The sequence below is a fragment of the Cryptomeria japonica genome, chromosome 4 (assembly GCF_030272615.1).
Source record: "Cryptomeria japonica chromosome 4, Sugi_1.0, whole genome shotgun sequence".
NCBI classification, from domain to species: domain Eukaryota; kingdom Viridiplantae; phylum Streptophyta; class Pinopsida; order Cupressales; family Cupressaceae; genus Cryptomeria; species Cryptomeria japonica.
In genome coordinates this window covers 609,462,326-609,485,540 of record NC_081408.1, presented here as the reverse complement: position 1 = coordinate 609,485,540, position 23,215 = coordinate 609,462,326, and the positions used below count along the sequence as shown (strand labels likewise).

At 36.4% G+C, this 23,215-nt stretch overlaps 1 protein-coding gene across 3 annotated transcripts in view; it reads right to left on the bottom strand.

The window, feature by feature from the left end:
- Positions 1-671: 671 nt before the first annotated feature.
- LOC131032149 (6,7-dimethyl-8-ribityllumazine synthase, chloroplastic) overlaps positions 672-23,215 on the bottom strand; it is an 86,452-nt gene continuing 63,908 nt past the window's right edge. For all 3 annotated transcript variants that reach the window (XM_057963079.2, XM_057963078.2, XM_057963080.2), the window contains one exon: positions 672-1,126. In XM_057963079.2, coding sequence (XP_057819062.2) covers positions 1,085-1,126 — 42 coding nt within the window. In that variant the 3' untranslated portion in view covers positions 672-1,084. The remainder of the gene's footprint in view (positions 1,127-23,215) is intronic.

Genomic DNA, 23,215 nt, shown 5'->3' with positions numbered 1-23,215 from the left:
TTGTCAAAAGATTTATTTTAAATTTTATTATAAAAAAATTTCATCCAACCTAAAAAAATATACAAATTTTATTTTAATTAAAAAATAGTGCTGATCATTGTTTTATATTTATATATTCAAATATATTGTTTAAAAAGAAATACAAAGTAACAAAAAAATAAAGAGCAATAAAATTTAAAAAGTTCTCAATCTTTTAAATAAATAAGAAATTTCTTTAAAATGATTGAAAATATAACTAAAAAACATTATGTTATTTAACAAATAGTACACGTTTAAAAGACAACTAGATTATTCAATATGAAAGTTTTTTAAAATATATTTTCTTAATATGATAATTAAATGATTTCTTCCTATTATTTTTAAGTATTGTTTGATTCATCTTATTCTATCTATTTTATCATTGTTTTAAATATTGTTTGATTCATCTTATTGTACCTATTTTTTAATTGTTTGTAATTTAATTTTTGTTCTATTTATCATTTCATGCTTCTGTTTTTTCCTTCCTCTTTTGAATATCTTGATCTCCAATCTATCTTTCATTTTTCCATTCATCCTAATATAGAACCATAGTCCAAAACATTGATGGTAAAAGCTTTTACATAACAATATCTTTTGTTTCAGTTCAGATTTTTATTCCAAGATTCAAATCATATCATTTGGATAGAAAACTATTTTAAAAAGAAATAGGATTTGTACCATGACATATGGTAATTTTATTGACGTCACTTATTTTCTTTAACACTACCTTGGAAGTTACATAGAACAATTTATTCGGCAACATTTTTTGGCATTCTCGTTTTTGTCTGCTACAAACATATCTTCTAATGCATATTTCTAACTGTGTTAATGTCCCATCTGATTTCTATACTAACAAACTTAATGTTAACAGCCAGATTTGGTAGATCATATTAGGGGGGTGGGTGTGGGAGTACAGAGATTCAACCCAAAGAGCACTGTAGATAACTCACGGACCTGTGAAAAAGCCATAAAATCTCTCATGGTTACAGTGACCTAGAAAATTATCATTCAATTATTTCATGATGGTGCAGCAACCATATTCCTTGAACCAATAATCCTGCAGATTTCAAAATCTCAGATGATGTTGAAATAATGAAGCCATCTCAATCTGCATGAAACACAATAAAAGTGATGATTAAATACTGCTTGATATTACAAAAAGATATACAAGAAGGTGCAAAGAAGAGACTGTAAGAACTTTTAAATGTATTTTGTTCATATTTTTGCAAGAAAACTGGCACAGTTAACGAACCTAGAAGACCTCCATAAAATAAATTCACAAAAAAGAGAACAGAACATGAAATGTGAAATCAATGTTTTGAGACGATAAACTTGATTGCAATCGAATGTTGTTTTTGGTTCAGTAGGTAATTACGATTAAGTTTGTTCTTTAGATTGCAAAAAAGAAATCCTTAACAAAATCCTTGCTTCATAGCTGCTAAGAGTGATGAAGTAACTAATGATATAATACATGTGTCATTCTCAACTGTCGAGTAAATCCTGTTTCTTATTTTGTAATCCCTTACAAAACATGAAAACTTTTCAATCTTCTTGATTGTGATAAATGGAGAATTCTTGTTTAAACAAAGAATGCAATCTTACCTTTCAAGGTTTATACTGTAATAACCACCCTTTGGTTACTACTGATTTTTTCTTTTCCCTATCATTTTCATTAAATTCAAACACAATTTTAATCGACTAAGCAGTTTCTTTCCACATTAGAAGTGCAAGTTTCATGACCTTACCAAACCATAGCAATGGTAGCAATTCTAAGCCACAATCTTACATGCTTGCACTAAATACGATAAGCTCTTATATGACAACAAATCTTTAGACAACCAATTCCTTGAGTGTTCATTCAAGGAATCAAGGGCTACGCAGTTCATGCACAAAAAACAAAGACTTCATCCATACGATTGGGATGAGATCTCTAACCTCTCTTTTAAATCCCAAACATTTATTGAGCTTATGTTTCCAATTCAATCCATTTACAATAGTAAGATATCAAGCACATCGGATAGATGTTAATACAATGTCAGCAAGTAGTTACATAAAACCAGTGTCCAACTCATATGTACATCACATCTACGCATTATAATTAGCTCGAGCATAAATCACATATACACATAGCCATCAGCTCATACATAATTCAAATATAAAGAGTGATTTGCTGGCAAAGAGAAATTGATGCAACCTTACTACATGCATCTTCCCCTTTGCTTGGTTCACTAACACAAGCCCTTATATCCTACCTTAAAAAGGAATTCCAGATCATCCCATACTACACTATAGATCCCATCATTTTTTTCAAATCCATTGCCACCTATGATGATGAGTAATGTAACCGATGATTCTCCAAGCTGACATATCTGTCAGGTTCCTGTATTTCTTTTTTTTAGTGCTCCCTTTTAAGGCATGTAACTGTCCCCGTCATTTTGTTTCTTTCAACAGTCCTTTTTTGGGTTGTTAGTGGTGAGGTGGGGGTCCAGTTATTTATATGAGATTTTGGCTTTAGAGATGTAGATTTAGGTAAGGAGTTCAAGAAGTTTTTTTTTCACAAAATTTTTAGGCTGTGTATTAATTTTGTATTGCAGATCTGAAGAGATTGTTAATATAAGTAAATTTTTTTTAACTCTGTTGAACTATTTTCTTCTTGTTCCTTCTTTCTTTGGAATTCTGTTAGAACTGAATTTGCAAGGCAAAGGCCTTTATCTAAATTAGTTATAGTATCAAAGAAATCCGCAATGGCCCAGAGGGAAGTTCGTGTCAATTGGGGGTGAAGGAGCAAAAGGAATGCAGGCCCTCAAAGGAACAGTCGTGAATTGCTATGAAGAGCAGAGCTTTGAGGCAAGATTAAAATTTGATGAGAACAATGGAACTTGAATGCTACAAGGATATCAGATCCTATGGAGAGGTTTACTGAGGCATTGTCAAAACAAAGTTCTAAGATAAAGGTTGATATTTCTCATTTTAAAGGTGAGCTCAACCCAGATGCATTTTTAGATTGGGTCCAAGATTTAGATGGATGACGGAAACAAAGATGATCCAAAAAGGTTAGATCGCTGCTTCCAAGTTGAAGTCACATGCAGCCCTATAGTGGGAAAATGTGCAAGGTTCAAGAAGAAGACAAGGAAAAGATAAAAGTCGACTTTGCCTAAGATGGTGAAACATCTGAAAGCCTGATTTTTGCTTTCAAATTACCAACAAAAACTGTTTAAGCAATTTCAAAATTTTAAACAAATCGATCAAGAGTGCAAATTTTACTGAATAGTTTATGAGGCTTCAAATTTGAACGGATATCCAAGAGTGAAGGACAAGAAGCAGCCCGGCATGTGAATGGATTCAAATTTCATCTTCATGATGAAATTTCATGGTGAAAATTCCTATTGTAGATGAGGCATATAAATATTCCTCAAGGATGAGGAGAAACTAAATCGGAAAAACAAAATAACAAGTAAAAGAGGTGAAAGCTATCAAAGAAAAGATAAGAATGTGAAAGTTGACTTTAGAGGAAGGTGAAGCTTTAGAAGTAGAGAATGTCGACAACTATCGTCGGGAGAGCAAGGCCCTTGAAGTGTTTTATTGGTGATGATGCCCACATTACTATAGATTGCTCTCAAAACCCCAAAAGGGTGATAGTAGCCCAAGGAGAAAAAAACCCTAGTTAGATGAAGCTAAAGCTATGTTAGAAGAGAACTTGATGTTGAGAAGAACTTTAATCTCTAACGACAAAGAAACCCTTGAAGTTGATTAGAAGAGGAAGAGCGTCTTCCGAATATAATGCAAATGTAAGGACAAAGTGTGCAAGGTGATCATAGATGGTAAATCTATTGACAATCTCATAAGTACAGAAATGGTTGATAAATTATAGATTTCTTGTGTTCCAAAAGCTGTTAATGTTTGTAGCTTGAGTCGAATGATCATTTAGAATACATATAATATATGTTGATTAATAATAATATATTATTATGTTATATTATTATATTATTATTAATCATATAAAATTTAATATTCTATATTAATCTATTATATTATTCTAAATTAATAATTGATTGATGAAACATTATAATATTGATTAAATTATTATAATTAAAGGAGAGACATGTCCGTTCAAGGACATGCCTCTCCAAAGGAATATATATAGTATAATGTTATTCAATTTGAGAACACATAGAATTCCAAGAATGCAAGTATCAGATTGAATCAGATATATACATTAAAATACATCCAATAAAACCTGGGAAAATCAACAAAAGCTAAGCCCTACAAGATTTCTTGGCTAAAGAATAGTTATAGTGTGCTCATGGATAAATCTTGTCTTGTTGCTTTTATAATTAGTCCATATGAGGATGAAGTCATCTAAGATGTGTCGATGGATGCATGCCATTCATTGTTGGGTAGGCCATGGCAATATGACCAGAATGAAATCCATCAAGGTAGAGAGAATACTTATGAGGTTCAGCATGAAAGAAGGAAAACTATCTTACAACCATGGAAAGAGGAAGGAGCATTTGATGTGGTAGCTTTGTCTCTTCTAACAGAAGCTAGATTTGAGCTTGAAGAGAAAAGTCAAAATCAGCGAAGAAGGGAATCAAAGGAAAAATTTAGAGCAGAGGAGACAAATTATTTATAGAGTGAAGTTCAACCAAAATTTGAGGTAGAGATTCAACAAAATTCAACTAAAATAAGTTTTGGTAAACATGCAATTCCATGCTATATATATGCAATTCCAAAGGTCCCGAGTAACTTAGTAAATATGCAATTCCATGCTATATAAATATGCACGCCCAAAGGTCCCAAGTATGCTATGGGTATGCAAATGGGTACCCATAGCATAACTAGGATGCCTAGGGCATACCCTGGGTGCACCCGAGCGTACTCAAAGTGAACCCATGAACCCCTTAAAAAAGGTCCAAAAACTTAAAAAGAAGCCCAAATCACTTTAAAAAACATTTCTTTTTACTTTTTTGTTTGACTAAAACCCTAATTTGCCCCTTAAGGTATCATTTCTCCCTAGACAAAGCACATTTTGTCTCTTCACTCTCTCTTTTCTCATTTTGACATTTTGAAGGGCGGTTGGTTTTTTTCCAAGGGGATTGATCGACGAGTGGCAAAGGAGGGAAGATAGCTTGCATAAAGGAGATTTCATTATCCAAGGTAAGCATTTAACCCTATTTTGTAGTCTTTTAACAAAAAAATTCAAGATTTTGATTTTTTTCAAGTTTTTCTTTTATTGTAGGCTTGCATTTATTTTTATTTTTTCTAATTTAGAATTGTGCAATTTCTCATAATAGCAAAATCAGATTGCAAGAATGGTCAATAGTTCAAGCTCAATGGGAGTGGGTGCAAACCAAAAATATAAAAATTGATAAAGGATCTCCTTTATGGAGACATACTACAATGCTTGAACAACTTCCAAGAGATGGGGGCTATCTTTGGAATTGTAACGAGTGTAGAATCAATTTTGAGAGCTCGTATTATCAAGTGAGACTTCACTTTTGTGGCCCATATAAATTTTCTCCTTTGAATCTCCACACAAGAATGTTGTTTTGATATACATTTCCTCTTCTTATAAATTAAATGCAATGACAATAGACAACGTTCTAATAAAGTTCTAACTAGAGGAGAAAATATATCACCAAAGTTCCCTCAACATAAAAATAACCCTTTGCCACCAATTTATTAGCCTTGTACCATTCTAATTTACCACTTGCACTAAATTTCTTTTAATATGTAATGTCCCTTTAATGGTCCATTATGACATCCTTGGAAACCCCCAACTTTCTTGGAGAGTACCAACTTTATTGGAGGGGTATTATGACATCGGTAGAGAGTTTGACGAGTCAAGATGAGTACAATCGTACTTTACTGGATAGTTGTCATGGAAGACCGTCAATTTTCATATAGACAGATATTTTATGCACTTAACGTATTGGCAGTTATTAAAGTAATATTAGTTTATTAGTTTGTAATGGTCAATTAAGTTATTAGGATAGACTTTAGGAATATACAATTAAGTTCTTATCCTCTACTTTTTGAGTTGTGGATCTTATCCTTATCAAATAGATCTTTGTATCTCTTATTTAATGAGACTTTCGCTCCTTAGTAAAATATCAAATATATTGGTAATCATTCACTATGTTCTTACTTTCTGTAATATGGTATAGCAGCTCGGGCTTTTTGTAAAATCTTGGGATTGATGAGTGCATTGATTCCAAAAACTATGGCAATGACAAATTGCACATATGTAACATAGAAGAATGTGCCAAAGTAAATTGTACAGATTTGTACAAGTGTTTGTGAATTTTTCAGCAAATTTGTGGCTATTTTTTTATACCTTTTTTTGGTAGAATTTATAAAAAAAAAATTGAAATGATGTTTTGGAAAAATTGCATTAGGCTTTTTGTTGGAAATCCTGGAATTTTTTGAATGCAAAATTCACACCAATTTTATCTGAAAATCATGTGGATTTATTGGAAGAATCACATGCCATTTTTTGAAAAAATTGTGTGGGTTTTTTACTCACAAAATTGCAACCTATTTTTTTACCAAAGTCAAGGTTTTTAAGGTCAATCATGGGCATTTTTACAGCAAATAGCTAGGAAATAACACATTTTTAATACTAAATAATTTTTTTACAATTATTTTGGTAAAAATCGTGGGTTTTTTCCTTTGCAAACCATGATGTAGTTTTTTATAGATGCAAATAGATTTGTTTATATTTTTTTGTCAATTTTCCAGCCAACTTGTGGCATCAAGGATTTGCAAGGCCATGCAACAAGGTTTTTGTGTTGAAATATAGCTAGGTCGTATCCCTTGATTGGGCTGACCTAGCTTGGTAAATGTTTGATGGGCCTTCTTATGTGATTATATTATGTAGCTTGTGAATGTTAAAGGGAAGGCCCTATTTGGGCGCTCAACTTGTGTAACTTGTAATTGGGTCTGGCCCTAAATGAGCATTGGAACTTGTGATTCATGTTGGGCCCTAAATGGGTGATACAATGTAACTTGTTGATGTGATAGGGCTGACCCTATAATATGTAACTTGTAATTATTATGGGTCAGACCCTATTTTGGGCGCCAACTTTAATACATTTGATTTATGCTAGCCGACTTGAAGAATTAAAGGTCAAGTCGCCTATAAGTACAAAGTACTTATCATTGTTCACATCATCTTCAGTGAGCTATCTCTGCAATACAACAGTGAACATCTGTAGATGCACAGCAAACACCGTTGGAAGCATAGCGAACACCCTTGAAGGTCAGCGAACTGTCATTGAAGGCTGTGGACATCATCAATTTCCTTCATTGATCAGCATCCATGATCAGCAAATCTGGAGCTGCACTTTAGGGCAGTGAATAATTTGTCTACTAGGCTGGGCGAAGATCTTCTGGGCTGCCAAATTTGCCTTAGGCCTGCTGGAGCGTGTCAAGGCTGCCCAAAGGCTGTCTAAGTTTGACGGCGATCTGCACATCTCCCTGACTTCCAGATTATGATAAGTTTTGCTATAGTTGATTTATGCCCTAGAAGGGTAAACTTGTAATCTGCTTAATCAAATCAGATCTGAGATTATAGTTGCTGGGTTTTTCCTCCAAGAGGGAGGTTTTCCCAGGGTATCACTGTGTTATGTGTGCATTTGTGTTTTCTTGTTCTTTTCTGTCAATCTGATTGCTAAGTTTAACATAAAACTAACAGTCCACAAGTAATGAATTTGTGGAGAGGTTTATTGGCGCAATTTCCTATTTTTCAGCAACACCTAGGGTTTTAGGTGAGTTTCTACCATTTGTTTTGAAAATTTTTGGACAAAATCATGGTTTTCAAACATTTTATTGCATGTTTTTGTCGATTATCTGCTAAAATCATGGGTGTTGATTATTGCAAGGCTTTTTGAAAAAAAAAATCCTAAAAATATCAGTGGTCTTCTTTCAAAAGAAACGAATTCCTTCGTTTTCTATGATTTTGTATTGTGGGAGGAATGGCATCACTACCCAACATCATGTTGGAAGTCAACAAACGATTCACTATCAAAAATTATAACACCTAGAAACAACATATGCTCATGATCTTCAAGTATAGATGCCTCAATAAGATCATCCTTATTCCTTTATACTAAAACTTAGCCAATAGTTGCAAGTAAAGAACTAATACAAGTTTGATAAGCATAATCGTGAAGCTACCATGCACATCAAGTTATCACTAACAGATGAAATTCTTCTAGAGGTTCCATCAAGAAAAACCTCTATGGAGATTTGGAAGCACCTATGAGATCTACACAAGATGTTAGATGAAGGCGAGGCCATTCCCTAAAAAATATGCTTTTCTCCATCATGATGGATACAAAGTTATCCTTCCAACAACATTTGACGAAGATCAATGATATTAGCAATAAGTTGGCAACTAATGGTCGCAATATGGAAGAAGTATTGGTGGTAATTATGTTGAAGAGCTTAGTATGGACAAATGAGCATTTCATAGAAACATCAACATTGCATCTACCAATGTTAACCATATGTTTGATGATTTATGCAATACCCTCTTGTAGCACGACAAATGGAAGAAACAGTTTGGTAGCAACAATGATTAATCGAGTGAGGAACAAGCCTTTGCAACCAAAGACAAGGGCAAAGGCAAGTGGCCTCAAAAGAAAGGTCAAACAAATTTTAATGATACTTTGAAGAATCTCAAAAACTATTGAAAAAAAATTGGTCATATGAAGAATCATTGTAGGAAGCAATTGGCTGAAAGATGAAATCCAACCAAGGAGGGCCTCCACAAAAAGAGTTAGCTTCCTATGCTTTCATTGCCAAACAACCAACAAACCAGGTGAAGTCTTATGCATGGTACATTTATTTTGGAGCATCTCAACATTTTACTCAAAGAAAATATTGGTTCACCAAGTACACGACATGCTCAAATTCAATGATCTTTAGTGGTAGTGAGGAGGTACACAATTGTTGGCAAACATGATGCTCAAATAGCCTCTCAAGAGAAAAATCTAATTTTCCTCTAAGTGTACTATGTTTCGAGAATGAAGCTCCATTTTGTTTCAATAAGTCGGATTATACAACATTGTCTCAAGTTGGACATAGGAGTCTAAGTACATCATTGCAGTTGGCACAGAAGATCATTGGTTAGATCAAATGGTTGATATTGGAGAAGTTCAAGAATGAGCATTTGTAGCTAAGAGTGCATCAAATATCGGTACACTATGGCATTAGTGTTACCGGCATCTAAACCTATGGTAAAATGTTTATTGGAAATCTTACAACAGATAAACAGTGTTTGCGCTCCCTATTAAACAAGGAAGCAACATATAACTCCATTTTCAAAAGGACAAGCTTGGAGAGCACAAAGGGTCCTTTGGCTGGTTCATGTTGATGTATATGGACCAATCAATGTGGCATCGGTCACTGATGCCAGGTATTTTCGCTTGTTTGTAGATGATTTTACTAAGAAAATGTTTTCCTAAAAACAAAATCTGTTTCAGTAATTCCAAAAGTTCAAACATAATCATTCTTAGGTTTGATAATGGAGGTGAATTTTGTTCAAATGAATTCAATGACTTTGTGCTAAACACAATATCAAACATCAATTCACAACACCCCATGCTCCACAACAGAATGGAGTAGTTGAGACAAGGAACTATTAGAATAATATCTCTCTTTGTGTTATTAATGGTTATTTAAGTTGTTTCTAATTTCGCCTCTAGTTAACAATTGTTTCTTTTAGAAACATTGTCTTTGTAACTCTATTTAAAGGAGCTTTGTCTCCTTGATTAATTGAACAACATCGATTCTTTGAAATCCATATGCTTTTGCATATGTAATATGGTATCAGAGCAGAGATAATTTTTGAGATTTTTAGCTATTCTAAAAATATTTCGAAAGGAATTTTTTAGGAAAAATTTCAAAAGTTTTTCAAAGTGGTTTGCTTCCAGTTCGTGGATTTTTTGCTACAAATCGCATCGCGTTTCTTTGCCCTCGATCCGCGTCTATTCTCCACATGTTTTTGCTAGATCTGGTTCATTCATGGCCACCTAGGGTTTCTGCAATTTTCGACTAGGGTTTTGACCCTTCAGTTCAAGTCAAAATTTTATTCTAGTTGCAGATTCTTGGTGGGTTTTTCGAGACCTCAATTGGGTCATCATCATATTTTTCTGGGTGCATCGTTTTCCGTGCCTCAATTTTTGAGTCGTCGAATTTGCATTTTGATTTCAAATTCTTGGTGGGTTTTTCAAGAGCTTTTCTGGGTTGGTCTCATATTTTTTTGGGTGCCTTGTTTTCTATGCCTCAAATTTTGTGCCAACAAATTTGCCTTAGAATGTGTGTCTGTACTTGTCTCAGTGCATTGAACCTCGTACCTCAAGTTTTGTGCACTCAACATCTTCTCAATACCTTGTTTTTCATGCCTCGAAAAGCGTGAAGATGGCTTATGGGCATCGATGTTTGTTTCGGTTTTTAATATTTTTTTACCTGAAAAAAATTATGATGGGTTTTAAAAAAAAATTCCCTTAAAAAAATCTATGGGTTTTTAAATATTTTGTCCCTGTAAAAAAAAATCATGGGAGAATTTATGATTTTTTCCTCAAAAATTGTACATTGCTGCAGTTTGTTTTTAGTCGCACCTGGACTTGTGCGAACATCTGCACTAGTCTCTTGTTTGCGGTCTATTTTCGGGCATCTTGCTCATCTGCAATAGTTTGGAGGGTTTGTCGATTTATTCCTCAAAATCGTGACAGTTGTTCTTGGTGTGTCTCTGGTTACAGGGAGGGACAATTTTTCAACATCAGGTTGGACGATTGGTGTTTTTTTGGGTATCTCCAAAATCTCCAGAAGTTCTGCAATTTCTGGGAGGGTTGGTGGCAGACTCGTCTCAAGTAATAGAGTCAGTGGCAGGGTCTTGTCTTCTATTGCAGCGTGATCTGAGAAGAAGGGGGCAACCTTCTCTGTTATTTCTCTTGGTAGTTAGAACAATGACCATTAAGGGAGGGTATTAGAATAATATCTTTCTCTTTGTCTTATTAATGGTTATTTAAGTTGTTTCTAATTTCGCCTCTAGTTAACATTTGTTTCTTTTAGAAACATCATCTTTGTAACTCTATTTAAAGGAGCTTTGTCTCCTTGATTAATTGAACAACATCGATTCTTTGAAATCCATATGCTTTTGCATCTGTAATAGGAATCGTACTATTATGGAGATGGCTCGATGTATGTTGAAGAACAGAAGTGTTCCCTCTCAATAGGTCCCCAACACAACCAATGAAGGAGAAGACCCAAGATGAAGATTAGACTGGGAGGAAACCGAAGGTGACTCATCTAAAGGCTTTTGGTTCTACTGCATATCTCTAGATTCCAAATGCAAAGAGGACCAAACTGTAAAGTTATTTCAATTTCAATTAAAGAACAAGTTATGAACTATGAATGCTATATATGGATATGAGGAATTATGTCAATGTCTAATAATTCTGATTTTTATCTGCAGGTCTGAAGGAGAGAGATCATTTAATATTTTCTATGTCTTCTCCAAATGAATTCAATTGACATAGATATCATTTAGGCAACCGGTCAATTGGTGTATTGACCGGTCATGCCTTTTAGGCATGACCGATCAATGCACCCATTGATCGGTGCCTTTACAATTATACCATTAACACAATGCTGATTATCGGTTCAAAAACCCCCGATAGCATATTGTAATATCATAATATAATGACTGATCAATATAATGAATCAGTTCATATAAACACCGATGATTCAAAGTGCACAATGTATGTAATCCAACCGGTGCATTTGTTAACCAATGTTAATGCCAAATGAAGCGGTGTATTCGTTAAACCCGATAACAAATATGCCCGATATAATTAAGCCCGATAACAGATGTGAATCGGTGCCAATGTTTATGCACCCGATAGCAAGTATGTATCGGCGAATTTAACCCAATAACTTATAGCATTTAAAATGCTATCGGGTTAATATCCCGATAGCATATTAATGCCAATTAACAATTGACATTAATATGCTATCGAGTGCTATCGGATTGTTAGCCCGATAGCATAATGATAAGCAATGTTTGTACAATCCGATAATCATATGCAATATAAATCAGACATGAAGCATGTAGATAAATAACAGAACAAGGAAGGTTAGGAAGATCTTATCTTGCATAAGCTACCACGCATTAACACTCCCTCTTAGCTTTGGAAGATAGATAAGGCAACCTGCATCACATTTCCTTTTCATAACTAAGATAATGTCAGTCAGCAAAAATCATTTATACATGAGAAGTACCATCAAGACATATGATACAAAATAGAAGAACATCACCTGAGCATGTGACATAAAGTATTATTTTAACATGTGATAAAAGTAAGAGAATCATCACCTGATCATGTGAGAAATCACCAAAACATGTGATCTGTAAGATTCATCAAGATATCACCTAACACATGATATCAGTATTGCCTAACACGCAATACTTAAGGATAAGTCTATGAGAAAGGTTAGTTTCTCATCATATCCAAGTTGTGATAAGTGCAATAACATTTATAAATGTTTATCACAACATAGTCATGGCACATCCATGACTTACCAAAGATCCAACATGATCAATGGTTGAGATATCACCTACACGTGATATCAATATTGCCTAACACGCAATACAAGGATAACCATATGAGAAGTGCTCAAGTTCTCATCATATCCAAGTTGTGATAATGCAATAACATTTATACAAATGTTGTATCACAACATAGTCATGGCACATCCATGACTTACCAGTGATCCAACATGATTACTAGTTTGACGATCATAAGATCGTCACCTTATGATGTCTACATACAAGTGTTCAGTATCTAAGAGATCGTCACCTCTTAGATATGAACACAGGTGGCAAGAAGCCAAGAGATAGTCCAAACATGACAAAGAAGTTTACACATTAAACATCTTAAATATATGTAAGTATAGATTACAAAGCAAATTACCTTTCTATCATACCTAAACCCTTTCTGAAGTGATCAACCTTCACTCTGGAAAGTGGTTTGGTCAGAATATCTGCAGTTTGATCTCCTGTAACACATATTCTAACTTTATCACATTCCTGTCAACCATATCTCGTACATAGTGATAAGGAATCTCAATATGTTTGGACCTGTCATGAAATACTCGATTTACAAAGAATTTTATACAGCTTTGATTATCACACTGAATGATTGTAGGTTTCATAGGTTCTCCAAATAATCCCACGAGCAATTTCCTTAGCCATACTACTTCTCGGGCAGCCATTGAAGCTGCAATATATTCAGCCTCTGTGGAACTCTGAGCTACTCAAGATTGTTTTCTGCTGATCCAGGATATCATGGCTGACCCTAAACTAAAGCAGCACCCTGAAGTGCTCTTTCTATCAGTTACACTGTCAGCCCAATCTGAATCTGTAAATCCATGTAGATCTATGTCAACCTTTTCATATTCAAGACCAAGCTTTAGGGTACCTTGTAGATGTCTCATTATATGCTTTACTGCAACCAAGTGTATCTCCTTAGGTTCACACATGAACTGACTTAAGGCATTAACAGCATAGCAGATATCTAGCCTTGTATTTACTAGATACATCAAGGACCCAATCATCTGCCTATATTGAGTGGGGTCAGTAGGTCTTGATTCTGCTGCTGCTTCTTCAAGTTTATGGAAGTTGGTTTCCATAGGAGAGGTCATGGGTCTGCAGTTTAGCATTCCAAATCTTGTCAATATGTCCAAGGTGTACTTCCCTTGGTTCAGTACAATATTATCAGAATTCTGCAATACTTCCAATCCTAGGAAGTAATGAAGAAGCCCCAAGTCTTTCATATCAAATTCTGTGGATAGATCTTTCTTGCATTGATCTATTAGGTGATCATCTCTTGTGATTAATAAGTCATCAACATATAAAATTAATATTAACATATCACCTTTATTTCTTTTGAGGTAGAGATTAGGATCTGCATCATTCTTAAAGAAACCCAAATTTGAGAGATAGGTGTCATTTCTTTCATACCAAGCTCTGGGAGCCTGTTTGAGCCCATAGAGAGCTTTCTTGAGTCTACACACATGAGACTCTGCATCATGAATTTCAAACCCTTCAAGTTGCTCTAAGTAGACTTCTTCCATGATCTCGCCATTTAGGAATGATGTCTTAACATCCATCTGATGTACCTTCCACCCCTTTGTTGCTGCAATGGCTAGGACAACTCTTACTGATGTGTACCTGGCAACAAGTGCAAATGTTTCTTCGTAATCTATTCCTTCCTTCTGTGAGAACCCTCTAGCTACAAATCTGGCCTTGTGTTTTTCAATATTGCCATCTGCAGCATGCTTGATTTTAAACAACCATTTAGAAGACACAACAGACTTCTTGGTTGGCCTAGGAACAATCTCCCAAACATCATTCTTCATAATGGACTGATATTCTTCAGTCATGGCATCTATCCATACTTGAAGTTTGAGTGCATCTGAAACATTGTTAGGTTCAGCTTTAGAGAGATCATTCATAAGTGCAACATAGTTGATGAATTTATTAGGCCTCTTGCTTTCCCTGAAGGTTCCTGAAGGAGCAGCGAACTTCTGAGCTTCTGCTACAGTTTTGGTGGCCCATAGTGGTCTTTTCTTGCGATTATCTATAGGTGGGTCTTGTGTTTCACTTATAGTTTCCTCAAGATACTCCCTCTGAAGCTCAGGTGTAGGTTCTTCTTCTAGGTTGGGAGTAGGATTATGAATTTCAAGTTCTATTGTATTTTGGGCCCTTTTGAAGGCTAAATCTTCTTCGAAGATTACATCCCTACTGAGTTCAATATTTCTCTGCCCTTGTACATAGATTCTGTAGGCTTTAGAAGTTTCACTGTATCCTACAAGTATTCCCCTTTTTCCAGAGGGTTCTAGTTTTAGTCTTTTCTCTTTAGGTACATGAATATAGACCAAACACCCAAATATCCTAAGATGGCTGATATCTGGTTTTGTCTTCGTAAAGACTTCCTCAGGAGTTTTATCTTCAAGGTGTGAATGAGGACATCTATTTTGTATGTACACAGCAGTGTTAGTTGCCTCTGCCCAAAGGTTCAAGTTTAGATTTTGATCTAGTATCATGGCTTTGGCAAATTCTACTATGGTCCTATTTTTCCTTTCAGCTACTCCATTTTGTTGTGGATTATAAGGTATTGTCAACTCCCTCTTAATCCTAGAATTTTTACAAAAGTCTTTAAATAGTCCGGATGTGTATTCCCCCCCATTGTCAGTTCTTAAGGTTTTAATTTTGTTTTCAGAGAGATTTTCTGTTAATGTTTTAAACTCTTTAAACCTACTTAGGATCTCTTCTGATTCTTTACATTTCAAAAAGTAGATCCACGTCTTCCTAGAGTAGTCATCAACAAAAATTACATAGTACAAAAATCCCCCTAGCGAGGGTACGGACATAGGTCCACATACATCAGAATGAATTAACTCCAAAACTTTGCTAGTTTTCCTAGTACTATTCTGAAATGCACTTTTGGTATTTTTACCTAAGGCACACCCTTTGCATGCCTCTGAATGATATTGCTTCAACTTAGGTAGACCTGTAACAAGGTTTCCCATAGTTGACAAAGCTCTATAATTTAGATGGCCTAATCTCCTGTGCCATACTTCATTTGCATTAGTTGCTTCATGGATCAATGCTAGATTGGGCTCTGTACATAGCTCATACAAATAGCCTTGTCTTCGACCAATGACCTTAGCATCTTTGATGGAGGATCTCTTTGGCCAAGCCAACACTTTGTTTTCCATGAAGGTCACTCTGTATCCTTGATCTTCTAGTGCTGATATGGAGATTAGATTTCTTTTGATGCCTCGAACATATAGTACTTATTCAAGTCGTAGTGACATCCCTGTCTTTAGTTTGATGGTGCAGGTTCCAATTCCTCTGACTAGATGTGAAGAATCGTCTCCAATGGTTACTTCCTCATCATCTTTCTCTATCATGGAGTCTAGTATTTCTCTAAAGCCTGTGATGTGTCTGGATGAACCACTATCGATCACCCATGAGTTAGACTTGTTTGAAGCATGGCTTGTAAGTGCTGAGTAGAGGACATAATTCTCGAAGTCATTTTCTCTTCTAGATTTCCTCACTTTTGCAAATGTGGCTTGCTTCCCTTTCTCCAGACAGTTTGCAACATAGTGTCTGAATTTGTCACACCTATAACATTGAACATGTGATAGGTCTTTCTTAGCAGTGTTCTTGCCTTGTTTAGCTTTTCTTTTCCTGAATTGCTTCTTTTTGTACTTCTTATTGATGTTTGTATTTAGGACTTGCTAGTCTTCTGTTTTATTCCTACCTTGTTCAATCTAGATTTTTCTTGTAGACAGTCATCTCTTAGTCTTTCAAACTTAGGATATTTGGACCTAGCACTGATGCCTTGGACGAATGTGTTCCATCCACTAGGCAATCCATCTAGAGCAATGAGTGTTAACTCTTTGCTTTGGATGTCGTATCCAACGGAAGCTAGGTCATCTCTTAGGCTTGATATCCTCATGAAGTAGGAGTTAATTGTCTCCCCTTTGTTCATACTGATATGGTTGATTTCTCGTTTTAATGCCAGAGTACGACTTGCATTTGATATCTCAAATGTCCTTTCAAGTGCCTTGAACATTTTATAAGCCGTCTCCTGCTTTCTAATGATGGGCATTATATTATTTCTTACCCCATCCACTATTATTTTAATAGCCTTATCATTTCCCTCGATCCATGTGGATTTCTCGGTTTCATCTTCTGGTTGTGCACTTTCAGTTTGGACATATGAATCAACTTTGTTTTCTCTTAAAATCATTTTGATTCTAAACTTCCAAGCTGAGTCTATCTTCGCTACCTCCGAGTCTATCTTCAAATCTAATAGCGTTGGCCATTATGGAAATGTGATGTAGTTTGTAACTTAGTCCTTGAATTTTATCAAAATTGAATAGCCTTAGGTTCGATTACCTTGGCTCTGATACCATGTAAAGTTATTTCAATTTCAATTAAAGAACAAGTTATGAACTATGAATGCTATATATGGATATGAGGAATTATGTCAATGTCTAATAATTCTGATTTTTATCTGCAGGTCTGAAGGAGAGAGATCATTTAATATTTTCTATGTCTTCTCCAAATGAATTCAATTGACATATATATCATTTAGGCAACCAGTCAATTGGTGTATTGACCAGTCATGCCTTTTAGGCATGACCGATCAATGCACCCATTGATCGGTGCCTTTACAATTATACCATTAACACAATGCTGATTATTGGTTCAAAAACCCCCGATAGCATATTGTAATATCATAATATAATGACTGATCAATATAATGAATCAGTTCATATAAACACCGATGATTCAAAGTGCACGATGTATATAATCCAACCGGTGCATTTGTTAACCAATGTTAATGCCAAATGAAGCGGTGTATTCATTAAACCCGATAACAAATATGCCCAATATAATTAAGCCCGATAACAGATGTGAATCGGTGCCAATGTTTATGCACCCGATAGCAAGTATGTATCGACGAATTTAACCCGATAACTTATAGCATTTAATATGCTATCGGGGTATACAGATGTGAATCGGTGCCAATGCTTATGCACCCGATAGCAAGTATGTATCAGCGAATTTAACCCGATAACTTATAGCATTTAATATGCTATCGGGTTAATACCCCGATAGCATATTAATGCCAATTAACAATTGACATTAATATGCTATCGAGTTGTTAGCCCGATAACATAATGATAAGCAATGTTTGTACAATCCGATAATCATATGCAATATAAATCAGACATGAAGCATGTAGATAAATAACAGAACAAGGAAGGTTAGGAAGATCTTATCTTGCATAAGCTACCATGCATTAACACAAACTAAACTTGAAAAGTTGAAAGTTGATGCTTATAGGGAACAATGACAATCATAAAGCCTACAAGTTGATAGATGTTGACAATGACCACTTGACATTCAGCAAGGATGTGATCGATGAAGAAGTTGGGCGTTTTTAGCTCTCACCGAAATCAAGTTTTGGGATTCAAGTGTTCATCTTCCACTAGCTCCACAAAGGGGGGGGGGATGATTCTGAGCATGAGGATGTTGACAATGACCACTTGACATTCAGCAGGGATGTGATCAATGAAGAAGTTGGGCGTTTTTAGCTCTCACCGAAATCAAGTTTTGGGATTCAAGTGTTCATCTTCCACTAGCTCCACAAAAGGGGGGGGATGATTTTGAGCATGAGGAATCTTCCAGGTAGGTACTAGTACTAGAGAATTTCCTCTAGGAGAGCCTGGATCAACATCTAGATGACATAGCACCAAGCAGCCCAAGTCATGATGGAAATGTTGATTTGGAAGGAGAGATTTCTAAAAATAGACCAAAGTGGTGGGAAAACTTGTTAGTGATGTTAAGGGTGATGAAGTGATCGAAGGGAGATCATCTAGAGGCAAGAGAAAAAACATTGTTAGCTTTGCTATTATGGCTAACATTGAGAAGTTTATGAACCTCATGTGTTTGAGGAAGCAAAAGGTAAACCTAAATGGGAAAGGGTGATGCAAATTGAACATCAAAGTCTTATGAAAGATAAGACTTGGGTTCTTTCAGATCTTCCACCATAGAATAAACCCATCGGTTGCAAATGGGTTTACAAAGTCAAGTACAAAGTCGATGGTACACTTGACAAGTACAAAGCACAAGGTTCGGGCATAGAGAAGTTATTGACTATGAAGAGACATTTTCTCCTATAGTAAAAATGAGCACCATCCATCTAATTTTGGCCATACCAAAATAATTTCATTGGAAAGTCCATCAAATGGACCTTAAGAGTGCCTCCTCAATGGCAAGTTGAAGGAAGAAGTGTACATGACTCAAACTCGAGCTTTTCACATTGCAAGAAAGGACCATCAAGCATGCAGACGAAGAAAAGCTATTTATAGCCTGAAGCAAGCACCCAAGGCATGGTACATAAAGATTGATTAGTATCTATTTCGACAAGAATTCTAGAGATTTCCAAATTCGTACATCAAAAGTGTTAGTTTTTAGTGATCAGATTAGCAGTATAGAACAGAAAATCAGAATGCAAAGTAAATCATACACATAACACACATGTACCCTGGGAAAACCTCCCTCTTGGAGGAAAAACCCAGCAACTAAAGATCTCAAATCTGATTAGATTAGGTATAGCAGCAGATTACAATACTTCCCTTCTAGGGCATACAAAGAACTTATCTAAATCACAGTTCGGGTCAGATTTGAACAATCGCCCAGATTGTTGATTGCAAATCATGTGAGGGAGTTCGCTTGCCCTAGAATAAATGTAGCACAGCTTGAAGTAAGTTCAGCAGCATTGGAGCAGGTTCGGCAGCCTTGGGGCAGGCTCGGCAGACCTAGGAGTAGGTTCGGCAAACCTAGGAAGATGTTCGCCTAGCTAGAAGACAATTTCGCTGACTTCAGAATGTAGTTCGCTGATCTTTTCGAGCAAAACAGATCGCATTAAGGCAGATGATATTCGCTTATGTTATGTGACTTGTGACCTCAAGTCACTTCCTTTATATACATGCCCTTAACCCTTATGCCTAGGTCGGCTTTGGTGCCAAATTACAAATTCACAAGTTGTATTATAGGGTCGGACCTATTTATAACCACAAGTTACATTCGCAATTATAGGGTCAAACCAATATCACAAGTTACATCGGTTAGGACCTGACCAATAACACTTTACAAGTTAAATATTAATAGGTCCTGACCTATTGAATTTACAAGTTACACAATATCCCAAATAGGCCCATACACAATAAATTTTAAGGCTAAAGGCCACATTAAAATTTACCAAGCTAGGTCGGCCCAATCAAGGGATATGACCTAGCTACATTTTCAACACTCCCTCTTAGATAGGGAGGATCCTCTTGATTAATCAAGTTACATCGTGACCATGCTTCATGGACTCTTTCCATGATATCCACCATGCATTCTCATAGAGGATGAATTCAATATACATCATGGACTCCTTCCATGATATTCATCATGCATACCTGCAGAGGATGAATCCTAAGTACATCATGGACTCTTTCCATGATACCCATCATGCACAACCGCAGAGGATGGATCCACCTTGCATTGCCCGCAGAGGGTGGAAGAGGTCTTACACCTCAAAGAAACTACCACCTTGCACTCCGCAGAGGGTGATCCCACTTTGCACTCCGTAGAGGGTGGAACGAGGGCTCTAACCTCAAACTTCTCCCAGAGAAGAATGCAATACCATCATGCCTACTTGCAAAGGGTGGAACGAGGGCTTTCACCTCAACCTTCTCGCGAAAGATTGCCTTAACCAAGGATATAGCTTCCTCTGAAACTGAAACAACAAACAAGCTCCCTCTAAAGCTGAATACAACAAGCTCCCTCTGAAGCTAAACCTGATCGTAGTATCACCAACTAAGCTATGTCTCTTAGTCTTCAGCATGTGATGCTTCCTCACAAGATGTCTCAAAACCTGCCTCTCTTGAATACAATCATCATCTTTATACTCCTCAGTCCGTCCTGAAAGCACTTACGAGAGGTTACTAATAGTTCAAGACTATCATACATGATTCACTATGCAATGAATTGATAATAGCATGAAAAATTCAAAAAATACTTATCTTATAAGTTCGTCCTCAACATTCTTTCCTAATTTCGCTTAGCAATGAAATTACCATCCACTTAGGTCATAATGAAGCATCTAATGATGACTGCGTGGCCTTCGGGCCTCACCATCACTTATCATCTATCTTCAACTCAGTGACGACATGTAGGAGTTGCACGCAAGGATCACTCAAAGTTGTCAACACACAGACTGAAAAAAGTAACCTTGATACTAATTTGCAGCATTGTCAACTTGCACAAACCAAGTATCATGCCAATGTTGGGAAATACTGTACCAAATTATAGCTTACCAAAAAAAAACACTCAGAAAATTATTGAATAAGGACATATCAACTTGGTAAGGGTTATTTTATGAAAGAGCAGATCTGTTAACTCAATCTGGCCAAACAGCTAGGTCAGCCAATAACAAACTTAATTAAATTCAATGAAACATCAGATGTTCACCTTGCAAGTGACTGGAAACTACATGTAAACTCAAGGAGCCATAAAAACATTTATGATTAAAGGCAGCGATTCTCACCATGTTCACCCGTCCTTACCTACTAACTATTATGGCCTGCCAGAATAGTAGGGCCTCTTCAATCTTCCTCCTTTCTGATCTATTTCCAAACTTGTAGGAAGAAATGACACAAACAGCATAAAGGTATGGCCAGCATGAGGGTATGACCAGCTACAGGAGAACTGAACCACCAGTCATTAAGCCTCTCAAACACCTCCAAAAACTTTCGATATACTTCAGAATCTGTTAATCTAATTATGCTAATATGAACCTAGCTCTGATACCATGTTAGTTTTTAGTGATCAGATTAGCAGTATAGAACAGAAAATCAAAATGCAAAGTAAATCATACACATAACACACATGTACCCTGGGAAAACCTCCCTCTTGGAGGAAAAATCCAACAACCAAAGATCTCAGATCTGATTAGATTAGGTATAGCAGCAGATTACAATACTGCCCTTCTAGGGCATACAAAGAACTTATCTGAATCACGGTTCAGGTCAGATTTGAACAATCGCCCAGATTGTTGATTGCAGATCATGTGAGGGAGTTCGCTTGCCCTAGAACAAATGTAGCACAGCCTGAAGTAAGTTCAGCAGCGTTGGAGCAGGTTCGGCAGCCTTGGGGCAGGCTCGGCAGACCTAGGAGCAGGTTCAGCAAACCTAGGAAGATGTCGCCCCAGCTAGAAGACAATTTCGCTGACTTCAGAATGTAGTTCACTGATCTTTTGGAGCAGAACAGATCGCATTAAGGCAGATGATATTCGCTTGGTGTTGGTGTTGGAAATTAGCCACACCCGGACCGACGATGGACAGGTCCAAGAAGGGCCAGTAGCTCAATGGTAGAGCACTCCAACAGCGTATGGAAGGTCCTAGGTTCGAGTCCTAGCTGGTCCATGTCTCAACATGGTATTAGAGCCAGGTCCAAGCTAGGAGCCCCAAGCACACGAGAGGTGTGGCTTAAGGGGGGGGTGTTGGTGTTGGAAATAAGCCACACCCGGACCGACGATGGACTGGTCCAAGAGGGGCCAGTAGCTCAGTGGTAAAGCACTCCAGCAGCGTATGGAAGGTCCTAGGTTCGAGTCCTAGCTAGTCCATGTCTCAACAAAAAGCATTGGCAAAGATATCATTCTATTGGTCATTTATGTAGATGATATCATCATTACAGGTAGTGAGGCACATTTGATTGAATGAATCAAACGTAAATTTAGTACAACTTTTGACATGATAGATATTGGCCTCCTACATTATTGCCTAGGTGTAGAGATTTGGCAAATAAATGGTGCTATTTTTATTTCTCAATCTAAATATGTCAAGAGTTTGCTCAACAAGTTCAAGATAACAAATTGCAAAATCTCGTCTACACCTATACATAAAGGGATGAAACCTTCAACCAACATAGACTCAAAAGTAATCAATGAGTCAGCAATAAGGCAATCAGTGGACAACCTTATCTATCTTACAACCACTAGATCTGATTTGAGCTATGTTGTGAGTTAAATTTTCAAATTTAGGACAACGCTTAAGGAAAATATTGGGTTGCAAGGAAGAGGGTGTTGAGATATGTGAATGGGGCACTTAACTTTGGCATTATGTACAGTAGATCCTAGGCTGATTTGGTTCACAGATTCAGATTGGGCAAGTTCTATTGATGACAAGAATCCAATTTTGGATCTGTTTTCAACCTTGGTACTACTGCAGTCACATGAACCAGTAAGAAGCAGCAGGCAGTAGCCCTTTCCTAGGCCAAAGCAGAGTATCAGGGAACACTCAAAACAGCATTACAGGCAGTATAGCTTTGAAAAATCATTCCAGACATGCACATGTCTCAAGTAGAGCCTCCATCCTTGTTTTATGACAATCAAGGGGTGCTAAAAGCTTGCCAAGAATCCAATCTTCCACAAGTGTACCAAAGATGTGTAGCTTCATTGTTGTTTCATATGGCAACTTGTAGAAGACATCTCGGTGATGTTGCAGTATCGTCCAACTGAGGACCGAACTATAGACATTCTTACAGATTCCTCGAGTCCTA